At 39.3% G+C, this 14,603-nt stretch overlaps 1 protein-coding gene across 1 annotated transcript in view; it reads right to left on the reverse strand.

Annotated features, from left to right (window-relative positions):
* The window catches only part of LOC310958952 (putative flavin-containing monoamine oxidase A), a gene marked incomplete at both ends in the record, with an annotated part of 42,810 nt that extends 31,966 nt beyond the window's left edge, over positions 1 to 10,844 (reverse strand). Inside the window, 7 exons of the mRNA XM_083930115.1 lie at positions 2,378 to 2,462; positions 4,989 to 5,078; positions 7,685 to 7,842; positions 8,298 to 8,412; positions 8,996 to 9,176; positions 10,523 to 10,610; positions 10,727 to 10,844. Of these exons, the coding sequence (XP_083786241.1) occupies positions 2,378 to 2,462; positions 4,989 to 5,078; positions 7,685 to 7,842; positions 8,298 to 8,412; positions 8,996 to 9,176; positions 10,523 to 10,610; positions 10,727 to 10,844 (835 nt within the window). The remainder of the gene's footprint in view (positions 1 to 2,377; positions 2,463 to 4,988; positions 5,079 to 7,684; positions 7,843 to 8,297; positions 8,413 to 8,995; positions 9,177 to 10,522; positions 10,611 to 10,726) is intronic.
* Between the last annotated feature and the right edge of the window lie 3,759 nt (positions 10,845 to 14,603).

A 14,603-nucleotide genomic window follows, 5' to 3' on the forward strand; every position in this document is an offset into this window, starting at 1 on the left:
CCTGGAATCCTGGCTCACAGTGTCACTCTGCAAATCAATGCTAATGCTCTGCTTACCTGTTTTTCTACTAGTGTAAACAAGCCTCTGGACTTAAACGTGAGTGGCAGATGTAATAGTTTCCTCACCGCTGCCCAAGCCTGCTGTCGTTACAGGAGCTCCTCCTCCACAAGAAGATAGATTGCTTCATCAGATATAGTGTTGCTTGGCTGCCTGTCAAGTTCACTTGCAATCAGATGAAGTCCCCTTTAGTCAGGTAGGACTTTTGCAAGAGAAATCAAGAACTTTACCTTCAGCCATTTAACAATAAACATGTTCGCACATACCCACACAGATACATACAGTATGCCGGCATACAGCCACAGTTGGCATGCTCTGACACAAACTGCCCTACCTAAAAAAGACAGAATAACATGTTGAAACAAAATGTGTATTTAGTTACTGCAGAGCCCTCTCTGTAACTCCCGCTGAATGTGTGACTGTATGCCTAATTGCATTATACTCTAACTGTATGCTGTGAAATCTTAATCAGTATTTTTTATTTGTTCTACCATGTATTCTCAGAATGACTATACTTGGGAACCTTTGATTATATGCACATACTTCAACCACATCTTCAAAATTGTCATTTACAAGCTCATTCTTTTCATCCCTAGCAATCTCATATGCAGCAAAAGCAAACAGTTCATAAATCACTGAAGTGAGTGAGAGAAGTGGCAACAAAAAAAGGTGAAAAAAAATACCTGACGGAACTCATTATAAAAGATGGATGGATGAATGGGGAGATAAATCCAGGAGCCAAGAACAGGACAAACATGATATATTGGGGAGCACACAGCTCATATCCAGCATTTGTGTGTGTGTGTGTGTGTGTGTGTGTGTGTGTGTGTGTGTGTGTGTGTGTGTGTGTGTGTGTGTGTGTGTGTGTGTGTGTGTGTGTGTGTGTGTGTGTGTGTGTGTGTGTGTGTGTGTGTGTGTGTGTGTGTGTGTGTGTATATTCAGTGCTGGGTGTCTTTTTATGCCAAGCATCTCTTGGCCCCAGAGAGTTTTAAGTTTTCTTTGTTCATTCATCCATCTACCCATTCATTCATTCATTCAAAAGCGTGACTTGAGAGTAAATTAGAAATTCTAGTAATTCCCAATTTGGCGATTCTTTTACAAATGTTTGTTTCTAAAACATCTGTAAAAGAAGAGCCAAATGAGATTATGAGTTATGCATATTGTGAACAACCCTTGGCACTTCACAATGGAAAAATCATCTAGAGTCACTATCATCATTTAAGCTCTCTCCTTTACTCCCCACTAACTTGGAAAGCTGCTCAGGTTTACCCACTTAAGGAAAATTTAAAACGAGTCACACAGATGACTTCAAACAGCAATCATACATTTTATTTATCACTGACTCCTTTTGGGAGAGGTGACCTCTCAATCACTGGCCTAACGTTGGCTTTTGAAAGTCCCTGTCAATCTCCCTACACTGATTTAAGGCCAGAGCGTGGCACTGTGGCATTCGAGCCGGAGCAATCCATGCTGCATAATTCAACACTGCTCCAAACCTGTCTCATTAAGGATCCTGGCAATGGTCCATGGCTCTGAGTATGAGGCTTTGAGTGACAGATCTGTTGCCAGCTTAGTACAAACAGGCACAGACCCAGTGTAAGCCCCAGCTTCAGATTTAGCTTAGGCCCCTACCAAACTTGGCAAAAAATAGCCCTGGCTCCAGCTTTGGCACCAACAACTGCAGTCTTAGTGTCCTACACGTGACTAGCACCAGCCAAACTGTAAAAATTAAATCAACATCAAGTCACCATTATTTCACCCTGTAGTTGAGGGAGAATGTTGGAATGCAGAATCTTTATTATCTGAAGGGAAAGGGGTTGGGCGTCAAACTCATCGGCACAATATGATGTCAAAAGCACATGGCTGGCCACACGGTCAAGAGAAAACACATTATATTTGCAGTAATGTGTGGTCATCAAAGTTTGTAAATGCAGCGTTAGATGGTTCAATTAAAACTGGCTCTTGTGAACAGCAACACTTTTTCCCTCCTTGGTAGCTCAAGTGCAGATAAGTCGGTAATGTTGGGTCTGTTACTTTCAACTTTCCACTGCCGACCATAACGAATGACACATCAGCACCCAGTTAAAGCTTTGGCCTTAACTCTTGCTCTAGTTCAAAATCCAGACTATTCCTCAGCCCATAGCCCGACCTCAGACGGAATTGACTTCAACAGAAGTGCCGAAAAGATTTAGGGAAATCGAAGATTTATCTGCATGGGTGGACATTTGCCACATTTAGCTGGGAAGGAGGAGGATATTTGCCCTCTGCATCAGTGACAATTTCATTTAGCGAGTCAACAGAGGTGGGAGACGCAACTGACCTGCCAAATGAGGGGGGCAGGTGACAATCACAGCTCTGCACAAGAAGGTGTTGGTGGTGCTTGTCACCCTGGCCCACTCAGCATCCTGTCCAAACACATAAACAGAAATACAGCTTTATTTAATAAGCAAGCACATCCTCTCTGGTGTGGCAGAACTATTTACAGTACAAGTGTGATTTGCTGACTGATTTTGGACACATTTTATTTTAACGGTAACTTAATTACTTTACTTCTTTCCAGTAGATGATCCCACATTTTCAGTCTAACTGTGCATATTTGAAATTACATTGGCTATAATATTAGGTCTATGGAGCCAAATTCTGTCTTTCCATATACAATTAATGCAGATGTTTTATATGTATATACATAACCCTTGGGCCTTTAACTTAATTCATAACAAGCATCATTAAATACCATATAGTAGATATTCAGACACTCTACCAAGTTCATTAATCATGTACTGAACAATAAAACAATATAAATAAAACTGATTTATTTCTATTGTGTCTTGTATTTTTATGGATGTCCATTCTTACAATATGCAAAGAGAAGGAAAAATTGTAGTAATTTATGCTGTGCTATAAATGATGTGGTTAAATGGCATTCTACTGTATATCACTCGGTTTGGGAATCACCACAGAGCTCTTGTTTGCTAGCTCCCTTGGTCTCACATGCACTAAACTTGAGCCTCTGGTGATAATTAAAAGTCACCCACCACAGAACATCACATGGAAAGCTCTTATCCTCTGAAGTCAGTAAAACAGCTAGATATTTTTGGATGCTGAAAATTAGGAATTCTTTGACTGAATCCCTAGTAACTTTAGGATTATGGAAATATATATATATATATTATTCACAAGGCATTAAAAAGCTGACACCTCTCTGTAATTAGTTCATATTGTCCAGCATCACTGTTACTACCCTTCGCCCTTTAGAGCAGAAACTGTTGGCTTTTTCAAATTAAAATGTGTCCCAGCTTCTCGAAATTGGACAAGCTGTCCTCCAATTCTCTAGGAAGCCAAAATATTTCATATTTTTTGATTTGTATGTGCATGGCACTATATCCTTGCGGCAAGAAGGACCTGGGTGTGAAGCCCGCCGGGCCGACTGTGTGAAGTTTGTGTGCTCCCTGTGCTAGTGTGGGTTTCCTATGTGTTTTCATGTCCAGCTTAGGGAATCTGGGAACTCTAAATTGCCTGTAGCTGTGAATGTGAGTGTGTTTGTCTGTCAACATGTTTTAGCACTGTGACAGACTGGCAAAATGTCAAGGGTGGGTCCTGCCTATCAGAAAATGCATGCTGGCACAGGGTATCCTCCTGTGAATCTGTGACACTTTTTCCTCCTTCTTATTCTTACTATTATTGTAGTGTATTCAGGAGGAGGGCAGCAATTAATGATTATTTATTATTTTCTTGAATAATAAAATGAATTAATCATTTGGTCTATCAAAAAACATGCCACAACACAATTTCATAGAATACAAGGTGCTCTCTTGAAACAGTTGCATTACCCAACTAAAATCCAAAGATATTAACTTTACTTTTGATTAATTTTCTGTTGATTCAATAACTTATTGATCAACTAATTGTTTCAGCTCTCATAAAGTATCATAATTATTATTTTGTCCCAACAAAGGTCCAGAACCAAGCTATAGTAAATCCTTGATATATAGCTACCAGAAAGCACCTAAAGGCTAAATCTTTATAAAGGCTTTATATATGACATACATGACAAGTTGTTTATACGAATTGTTGTCAATAATCTTCTGTAGATCAACTGATCGTATCTACTTTGGAGCATGTTAGGTAGAGCTGCTCCAATAACCAATAAATACCAATATGTGAAACTGATGCCGCGTACAATGCTGGATTGGGTACTGGCGAGTATGCAAGTCTTTGCACCGTTCTGAAACCACATAGTTTAGCCCCCCAAAAAAATCAACTTTAAAGTAGTTTCACCTGAATGAAACAGCACTTTTCCCAAAAATCGATTCTTCTTTACTGCTGTGCTGCTAATGGCAACTGTTGTTTTTAAAGTGTCAAAGAACAATCGATTTCTGGTTTTACACTGCAAAATTAACCAGTAATACAGTGATGTGTACAGTGTGCAAGCCCTCAGTTTCCAGGGGTGGCACAAGTGTTGCCGATTTCAGATACTGTTGCACAGCTTTTTTTATACTGTTATTGTCCTATTTAAAATCTTAAATGTCCACTGTGGTAGTGTTATTTATTCATAGATTTAGTATACAGTGTAAGTAGTATGCAGCTGTTAAAAATAATAATAATAATAATAAAAATAATAAAATACAACATCATCATATTGGAAATTGTATCGGCCGATATGCAAGTCCTGGTATAGAATCAGTATCAGGAAGGACAATATTCTGTACTCTGACAATCTATAAATAGATAAATACTAAATAAACATTTTATTGAGTGATTTCTCTAAACTTAGTGCATGGAGCTTCTTGGTTTCTCATCTGTGCGTGGGGGAGACAGTCAGGCAGAACAGCCAGTGCCTTCACAGGAGACGGCCTGTTTCCCCAATGAGGAAGCTGTTATCTCTGTGTCGCGCCTCATCAATCCCTGAGTGAGCTGTTACTGTACTCTACCTGCCATATGGCCGTCACAGCAGAACCCAGCCGGATGTTCTTCCACCCAACACGTTCTGCCAGACACTGGGAAAGCTGTTGGGGGCCTCCCTGTGGAAAGACAAATACTGCATTTTAAATCCATTGATACCCATGGATGGACAAACCCCTAGTGGTTTCCTGCCAGCCATGCAGATAATTCAGTTGTGTGAGTGCCAATTATCATGTGTCAGAGACGTATTCTGACACCCCAATGCAATAACACATTTTGTTTGCAGTGCTCAAGCAATTAGAAATTTAAATTAAAAATTTTAAAAATCCTGGTTATTGTGGACAGAAGTGACTCAGAACACTGTTCATACATCCGTTCAGTTTGGCTTTTTTTAATGAGAGAAACCATATGTAAAAATCCTAAAATCAGGACCAGATAAAAGCCAAATGTAAGCTTGAGTTTAAAGTATGAAGAACATACCACACACAACTAAAAGAGTAGTGACTTTAATTTAAAATTTCAGATAAAAAATATTGATTCAAAATGTCTTTTGAGGAACATAAAAATAAAATAAAATATTGCAGATGTGAATTGTACATCCGTAAGCTTTTACACTTTATGATCTACAGTTGCTAAGATCCCGCCAGAAAATTGCTGCAGATGAAACAGGGGAAGGAAATGTGCTATTACACAAGTTTGTAACTAGAAAAGCCCTTACATTAGACCACTCTGAGGAGAAGAAAGGTTTAGAAGCAACAGACCAAAAATAGAACAATATGGAACCAAAACTATCATGCTGCGGGAACTCAAAACAGGAAAATCCAATAGAAGTCCTCAGCTCCAAGTGCTCAAACTGTGCCAGTCGATGACACATCTAGAAAACAGACAGGTACAGTAATGTGTTTACTGGGACAGGGCTTGAACCAGATGTGCAGACTTTGATGAGTGGTTGCTTTGTAGCGTATTGTTTAGAATGACCACCATCTTGTGGTCTTCAAAACAAAGCAGATCCCTATTGAGCCCCATGTTAAAATGCCCAACTGTACAGTCAAAACGAAGCAAGGCAACGCTATTTATATAGCACATTTCACACACAAGGCGGACTCAATGCACTTCACATAACAATGTCATACAAATAAATGACAGTCAAAATAAAATAATAAAATATAGAAATTTGAAAGAATTTAAGAATTGCAAAGTTGTATGTGCAATTGAGTTAAGATTTAGAAGAAAGCCAAATATAACATAAATGTTTTAAGTTTTTGTCTTAAAAGTAGTCATAGTTGGAGCAAGTCTTAAATCCTCAGGAAGTTAATTCCAGCTGTTTGTTGTATAGTAACTGAATGCTGCTTTCCAATGCTTTGTATTTACTCTGGGAACCTTTAACAGATTAGTCTCTGCTATGTTTTTAAGGTAATAGTAGGCCGATTTTGTTACTGATCTGATGTGGCAGTCGAAATGTAGATCCAAATCCATAATAACCCTGAGATTTCTGGCTTGGCGTTCCGTTTCCAAGGACAGTTTTGAAGTGAGTGAAATTTCTATATTATTTTATTTATATGTGAGCACTATTATTTCTTAACAGTCATATTCAAGATAATAATCTTGCAGAGTGCTGTTTATAGCAACGTAACGTAATGTCAGCCTCCCGTGGACTGATGTTTATCAGTGTCAATACCATAAATATGTGCATGGTTTAATCTAAACAACTATATAACAATAATAAGTATTTTTATTATATTGTCTTATTGCGGATGCATCATCATTCATTCATTCATCTTCAACCGCTTGTCCCTATCTAGGTCGCGGGGGGGCTGGACACCACTGTGTCGCTGCATCAAAGTAATCTAAATATAATCTGTAATCTAAATTCAGGTGAATTGATTTGCTTCAAATTGTTTGTTAGACATGTGTTAGGTGAAGTGTTTCCCACAGAATTAAAGACCCAAGTGTATACAATGTTGTGGGAATTTTGGATATTTGTAATTCATAATCATAGTTTTGTCCGGTCAAACGCAATTCAGTGTCTCCTCTGTCTTACCTTTTTAATGGATAACGCAAATAACTGCCTCATGCTGATATAATGGCATATTTGTGCATGTGGACCCTGTGTTAGAGACCTTGTGATGAGAGAAGTTCAGAATGTTCAGAATTGGAATGTATGAGGCATGTTTTGTTTGGTCAAAATACGTCACCCAACCAAGGCTTGGCTCGTTCTGTCTCTTCCTGTAAAAGGCTGAGCACCAGTGGGCTCGGAGTAATTTCTGCTAAACTCTGAGCCTATTGAGGAAGCAGGGGTGAACGTATTTTTGTCTGCAGAGGAAAACACTTTGTCAAAATAAACCAAGGAGAAAAAGCTGATCCTTTTGTTGATCTTTATTGAAGAAATCCATTTCCACAACAACAACCACTTAGAATAGGTTCCAGCCTGCCACCGACGCTTTTCCTTCCTTCAAAGATATCTAACTAGCTTCTTAGCCTAGCTGGTTAGCTTTCACTAGCTGTGAGTTTTAAGCCAGGCTTATTTCGCCTTGGCTCAATAGCTCTCCAGCTTCTTGCCCATTTCTGGATAACCTGGGAGCAGAAAGGCTGGAGACAGCAGGAGACGCCCATTTTGAGCTTCATTTTGACCCTTCAAAAACCTATGGGTGATGTCGAAGAGACTTTGTCCATATTTTACACAGTTGCAGTATACGCAGTCTGAGGAAGGATATTAGCTGTGTACCTTTATCTTGAGCTCTTGAGCAGAACCGGGAGTGTTCTCCAGCAGTGGCAGTATCCCTCCCGCTGCTGCAGCATACATGAGGAAGAATAGGAAGGACATCTGGGATGGCTCCATGCCAAAGACAGACCTGCTACAAACTCCCATCTCCTCCTTTAGTTCTGGGATAAATTATACATAATGTAGCTCTCACACATAAAGTAATTAAATGCATTCTCATAGAATGACAGTCTCCTGGCTAGTTGTATATAATTAGATAGCTAACCACTAGATGTTTATGCTTTTTTTAGTCTGCAGACAATAAATCTGGTAATGCAGTGTATTTGGTAAGGCATAAAAATCTAGGCATGAGTATCAATCTATACGTTAAACTAACTTTTTAGCATTATAACCTCTACAACCATATATGAACAACTGCCATTAGTTACCATGACTGTTAAAGAGCAGAGACAATCTTTGAACCTCAACTATTATTCATCTTTTTTAATCACATCACAGCCTCAAAGGATTGCTGGCATGGCTACAGCCTTGCTTCTTAAAATACTGTGTAAGGTACACTGTATCGCATCAGCCACTTTGGGAGTCAGAATGCTCAATCTAGGAAAATAACCCTTACCTGCAGTCCAAGCATTATGCTCAATGTAAGAGTGCAGGGTCATACTGTCTAGTTGAACAGCGTTGGGGGTCCTTGAAGGATCCTCGATGCATACTGTGGCACATAATCTGTCAATCTGAGTGCAGAGTACAGTCACCAAACCACACCCACACATGATGCTTTACCACTGTGAAGCAAAAGTGTCCCATTGATACAGATAAAAACAAAAAATAGTTTGAGGCTGTCAAACATGATTTTGACAGGGCTTTCCCCACACATTTTCTACTACCCACTGTTACTCTAAGCACTTATGCTGGGCAGCAAATTGTAATAGAGTAAGCACTCTTGTACTATCAATCCAAAAGCTCACTGCATTATACAATATATCTAAATACCATTAACACATCCATTTGGGACTTCCTATTGATTTCCAGCATGGTAAGGAAATGTAAAGCTGATTATAGAAATACACGGTTGTAAAAAGTGGCCTCTACAGAAATACTGTATATCTGCTCATAAACTGTACAGCATATCAGTTTATTCTGGGTCCACATGCAACAAGGAATTAACTAAACCGCTAATCAGCTTTGTATCACATTTGTCCACTGAGTGTTATGGTTATTGTTGATCCTTAGCGGTAATTTCTAAATGTTGGGGAGTACTGTTCTGATTGAATAGTTGGAATGACAGAATAAAGCTTTGTATGTCTGTTGCCTCACCTTCCACAGGAGCTGGGTGAGGTCCATTAGCACCAATGGGGATAGAGCGGGGATACTGGTTCTGTAGGTGCGAACTTTGGCATATAGCCCTCCCATGTGGTGAACCTTCTTGCCAATATTGAATTGTGGGAAGGTCTCAAAGCCCAGCTCCTTTATGAGCTCCAAGATGTGTGTTTGGGTGCTGGAAGAGAAAGGAAGCCATTTTATGATGATTATGTTTACAAAGTTTTCAGGGTTTGCATGTAAAACACGTGCAAAAACACATGATCACGTGACCACATGAACCACATTTTGCCCATGTGAAACTGAACGTTTCAATGACATTAAATATGTTGAACACATGTGAAACATGTAGGTTGCACATGGGAAATTTCATGATATAATTTACATAAAACCTGTGGGGTTACATGTGAAGTCCATCAAAAATCCCATAATCATATTGCGTGCACCATAATGTGATCAACAACCATGTTCAAAAACAACAATAATGTTAAACCTATGTAAAAAAAAAGAAAAATTGACCCTAACAAAGAAGCTGTTGGCAAAACCAATTGAAAACAGTTCAAACCAGTTATGTGGGTGTAAGAAGGTTGTCTGGCAGTTGTATTTTAATTTAAAGCTATTATGAGTATGACCCTTGGTAACATGCTTTCCACATGAGCTCTGGTTACCTAAGGTGACTCGTCAGATGGTTTGTTACACAGATCCATCTGAGAAGGCCTCATTGTAAACTGTTTTGAGAAAGGGCATGCACTCACAAAACATACCTAGCAGTTGATTGGATGAACCATTTGTCTATCAGAGTCTCGCCAAAGTCAATCAGGAGAAGAGAGGAAACATATTTTCCATCAAGAAAAGACTTGAGAGCCATTCTCTTCCTTTAAATAAGAAATAATTTCTGGTTCCGATGAAACTGATGCTATTGCAGCATCTAAGCTAACCTCTTTGGGAGATACTTTTGTTGTTTTGAATGAGTGGTCACCTCTAGTTGTCAAAATATATTATTTCAAGTCATTACTGTATGTAAATCAAACAAAAGTGATGCATATGCACATATATACATAATTTAAGATGTTTTGATGAATTGACAACTATGGGAACCCTACTCTTAAGACTCAAAATCCCCTCAAAATAGTGTATCAGTATGTGATCATCGTCTATCTTCGCCCATTTATCCTTGGTTGGACTCAATCCTAAATTGCATGCAGTCAGCAGGTTCAAACTCAGAACCATTGTCAGGTGAAGCTTGCTTGTCTAACTTAATTCAAAATGTTTTGCTATAATGATTTCCTTAAAGGTCTTGGGCACTACATAATGAAAAAGGTGAAATACCTGACTGACTTAATTTACAGCTCACTCCAAAATCACTGATTTGAGGCTCAGTGCAACTCTGCTGCATTTTAATTGCTACGACATGGTTTTCAGTATCATAAACAAAAACTAATTTCTATCATGAGCATACATTCACTTTGTTCCTGCTCCTCCTCCTGTCTTTGTTATCCCAGTATTTTTTTCAGAGAACCTTACCTTCCTACCCACTGCCCTCCAAAGTCCCATCGATCAACACCATTGGCTGCAGGTATTTCACTGGACACTGTGCGACCTCCCACCCGGTCTGCGTGGCACACCAAACACAATTTAGTTAAAGGCAATTTAGTTTTCAACAATTTCATTGCTAAAATAATCAACTATAGAATTACTTCACATTTCAAGCTACTCAGTTTCACAAACCTTTTCCTTCCAGTATCAGTATTCTCATCTCGGCATTCCTTTTTCTGAGCGAATGAGCTGCAGTCAGTCCAGATAGTCCTGCACCAACAATAATAACGTCCCAGATTTCTGCAGTCATAGTCAAGCTCAAGTGACTACGTTTTTTTGTTCTAACTTAACGTCTGCTCGTAATCGTACAGTTGGGCACAAAAATCCAACTTGTTTTCCCTTTTCCTGTATCAATTTGGTTATCTTGCAAAGCCTGGGCTGCTTTCACAACAGTGCCCTTTGGAACTGTGAACAACTCAGCTTATGACCTACTTGACAGAGAATCAGCAATGTTAACTCCAGCAAAAAAAAAACAGGGGCAATGCTTTTGGGTTAATAACTATGCTGTGCAGGTATGAATTATTTAAATGTGTCAGTCTGAACTGAAGGCCATACTGGACCACATAGTCTTTTTAATTCCCTTCAAGACAAGCCTGAAATAAATACGTGCCCAACTACATTTAAAAGAGTAAAAGTCAGATTTATATACAGATCAGCCATTTATAATTGATTCACAGAAGTCAGTAGCTTGATATAATTCCACTACTGATTTCTGTGAATCAATTATTAATGGGTGAACCTATTTAGAATAAAACAAGCATGTGGGGGAAAAAGTATAATGTTATTCATTGATTTCAGCCCCTCTAAACTGGTCAACAAATGACCTTAGCATAAGCACCTCTCTCTGTAACAGGATCCTTGACTTCCTTAGCAACAAACCCCAGTATGTGAGACAACCACACCTGTTTCACTTTACACTAAACACTGGAGTCCCACAAGGCTGGAGTCTCCCTTAGAGATAGGGCTGAGAAGTTCAGCCATCCGTGAGGAACTTTGAGTAGAGCCGCTGCTCCTTTGCGTTGAAAGGAGCCAGTTGAGATGGTTCGGGCATCTAGTAAGGATGCCGCCTGGGTGCCTCCCTAGGGAGGTGTTCCAGGCACGTCCAGCTGGGAGGAGGCCTCAGGGAAGACCCAGGACTAAGTGGAGAGATTATATCTCCACACTGGCCTGGGAACGCCTCAGGAATTTTGGGGTTCCTAAATCATGGACATCCAGCACAAAAAAAACTTGCAGAGGGCATATCACATTACAGTGTACTGTATGATCTGATTAGAACAAAACATAAGCAGTGTTGCGTTCGGCAGAATTTCTGAGTGTCCAGTCGGGGATGTCTACTGTAATGTCCTCTGAAGTTGGATTTCCGTCTCGAAAAGACAGTAGAACCTCACAAAGCCTGACATCACAATGCAAAATGGCTGCTCCAACATGGCTGCTCGTCAATGTTCACCCCTGCATTGATGTGTTTAATCACAGTAGTCATATAATTTAGTTTACAGCTCAAAAAACATTTTTAAGTGCAGTACCTCATCTCAGTTGTCCACACAGTACTTTCTAACTTATATCTGTGGATATGATGCCACAGTTTTTGTCGCTTCAAAATATTGCATAATGCATTATCATAATGGTTTTGCTAACCTGGCTAGAGTCTCTCCACCTACTTAAATGTAATGGGTTTCCGACTTACATGTCATTCCCAGTTCCGGTAACTGAAACCCCAAAAGCCTCCTTTTTCATGTTGAAGTAGCAAAAAAATGAATAGTACCAGTTCCATGCTTTTAAAGCACTTAATTAAATGTCCTTCTGCAAAATCCATCCTGTGCCTAGACAAATATTGCTTTCCATAAAATATTATTTAAAGCAGTTACTCAGAGTAGTGTAAATGAATTGAGACACTCAACTTTGGAAAGAGTGGGCATGTGGGGTCAGAGAGGCATTAAGCTGGATTTTAGATGGATCCCTCTCTGACAACTCTACTTAAACAGCGGGTGGCTATAAATAAGAATATTTTTTTCACATAAATTGCCCGAAAGTTGTGAAATAAATGCGGTGTCAACAAGATAAAATTCATGGGATTTAAAATAAGTGTTTGATATACAACTGGAGTTAAAGCTTCAATCCTTAATCACTAATCCATTTTCTTTGTGTGTCTACTGAAGAACACCTCACAGTTTCTCTTTTATAAAGGCTGTTTCCTTGTAGATCTGGTACAGAGATAAGCACTTTTTGCCCACATCCTGGTAATGTATACAAACCTTGCTGGCTCATGTTTTTGGCTGAACAACCAGTTTCTTGTCACTTGAGACCTCATGCCATCTCTTTCTTTTCCTTATTTGAAACCACATACATCTGGAAAATGAGAGGAGCTAAAGCGGTGTGTGCTGTATTGTGTATGCAACAAAGAAGGAGTGTACAGTGGCTGTGTGTTTCCTTGTGCAAGTGGAGGCAGATGGCTTTCTCTTATTTTCAGGTTTAAATTTAGCTTAATTGTAATTTATTGTGTTTGTTTTTATCCAAATTAATAAAAAGTGACGTTGCTGACCTCTGGGAATATGCATAAACAAACAGACAGACAGCTACATAAACAAATAAGCAAAAAACTAGAATTGACTGTAGAGAAAGCAGCATTGTATTGCGGATGTTTTTCCTTTCAGAACAGTTCACTTCTCATCAAATTAGCACCCTGAGTTTCCATCAGCAGAAACCCCATCTAATTGTAGGGTCACTCCCCCAGTTTCCCTTGTTTACCAGTGGATTGCTTTGTATTGTCATTCAGCTGCCAAGGCACTGATTTCCTCAAGCACATTCTCATTGGCTTTTATGGAATTTGATTAAATTCTTATTTTACATAATTTTGTTTTATTTAGTTTTGTGTTGTCATCACTAAGTGTTTGGGGGAAAGTTAGAGGGTGTGAAAGACAATAGCAATAGCTGAATGGCAATACCAAGGAAAGCTCCTCAGAAACAGGTAAAACAGGTGGAGCAACCATCCAATCAAAAGGCTTTACGGTAATGAGAAGGAAGTAAAGGGGGAGCTCCCTACAAAGCAACAGCACAGTCCTGCTTGCTCCTTTGTATTCCATGTGCCAAGCATTTGGATATAGTATCTGCAATCAGGTAATATCTCCCTTAAAAGTTGGCTGTTGTTGCTGTTGTTGTTGTTGTTGTACATCCATGCTCCTGCTGTGAAAAGTAGTTTCATATGTTATTCATGTAAAGACACTGTACTGTCTGTTATGCTGGCAGATATTTTGACCAATTGCTCTTCATGATTTTATCTTAAACAGGACGGCTATGTTCAGACAAAGCTGCAGATCAGCTTTCTTCCTACCCTGGTTGTCTATCTTGTTATCCACCGCATATCTCTTGAGCACAGGTATGAAGACACAAAGATATAGTGACTGTGCCCTGTGTTATCTACTCCACTGTATTTCATTACATCAAGCTTCCTTCTAGAAATGCTCATTGAGACCCTCATGCCTCGTCTCTGTTGAATGCTGCTGAGCTGTAATCCTCAGTGGTGTAAGCGTCCCCAGGTGTTGCCATGGAGCTCACTGCTGTCCAATCACGCTGTGAGTTTGTGCCTCCAGATGACTGACTCCCTGATGTTCCAGGGATTTGAGCTTGTGTTTTTTTCTCTCTTCAGGGTAGGGCCCTTAATAGACTGAGCTGCAGATCTCAAATACACATCTAGTTTGAAAAAGCATAATTGGAAAAGCTTTCTTATTATGTGTGCACTTATATTTATGATTGAAACATTAAGACAACAAAAAGAAACCTGATATGAACTCAAGGGTCTAATGTGTCTCTACGGTCCGAACTTAATCAGGGAAAGAGGTATTTGCTTTGAAACTATCTAACTCATTCTTGGGGGTGTTACTGTAGAAATTATTATGGGTGGAACTTCTGGTGTGATAGCGTTAGTAGTAGAAAGCTAGACAGTATTTTTAACAGCTATTTAAAGGGATAGTTCGGGTTTCTGAAGGGTTATTATATGAGGTACTTATCCATA

The sequence above is a fragment of the Echiichthys vipera genome (assembly GCF_963691815.1).
Source record: "Echiichthys vipera genome assembly, chromosome: 16".
NCBI lineage: Eukaryota > Metazoa > Chordata > Actinopteri > Perciformes > Trachinidae > Echiichthys > Echiichthys vipera.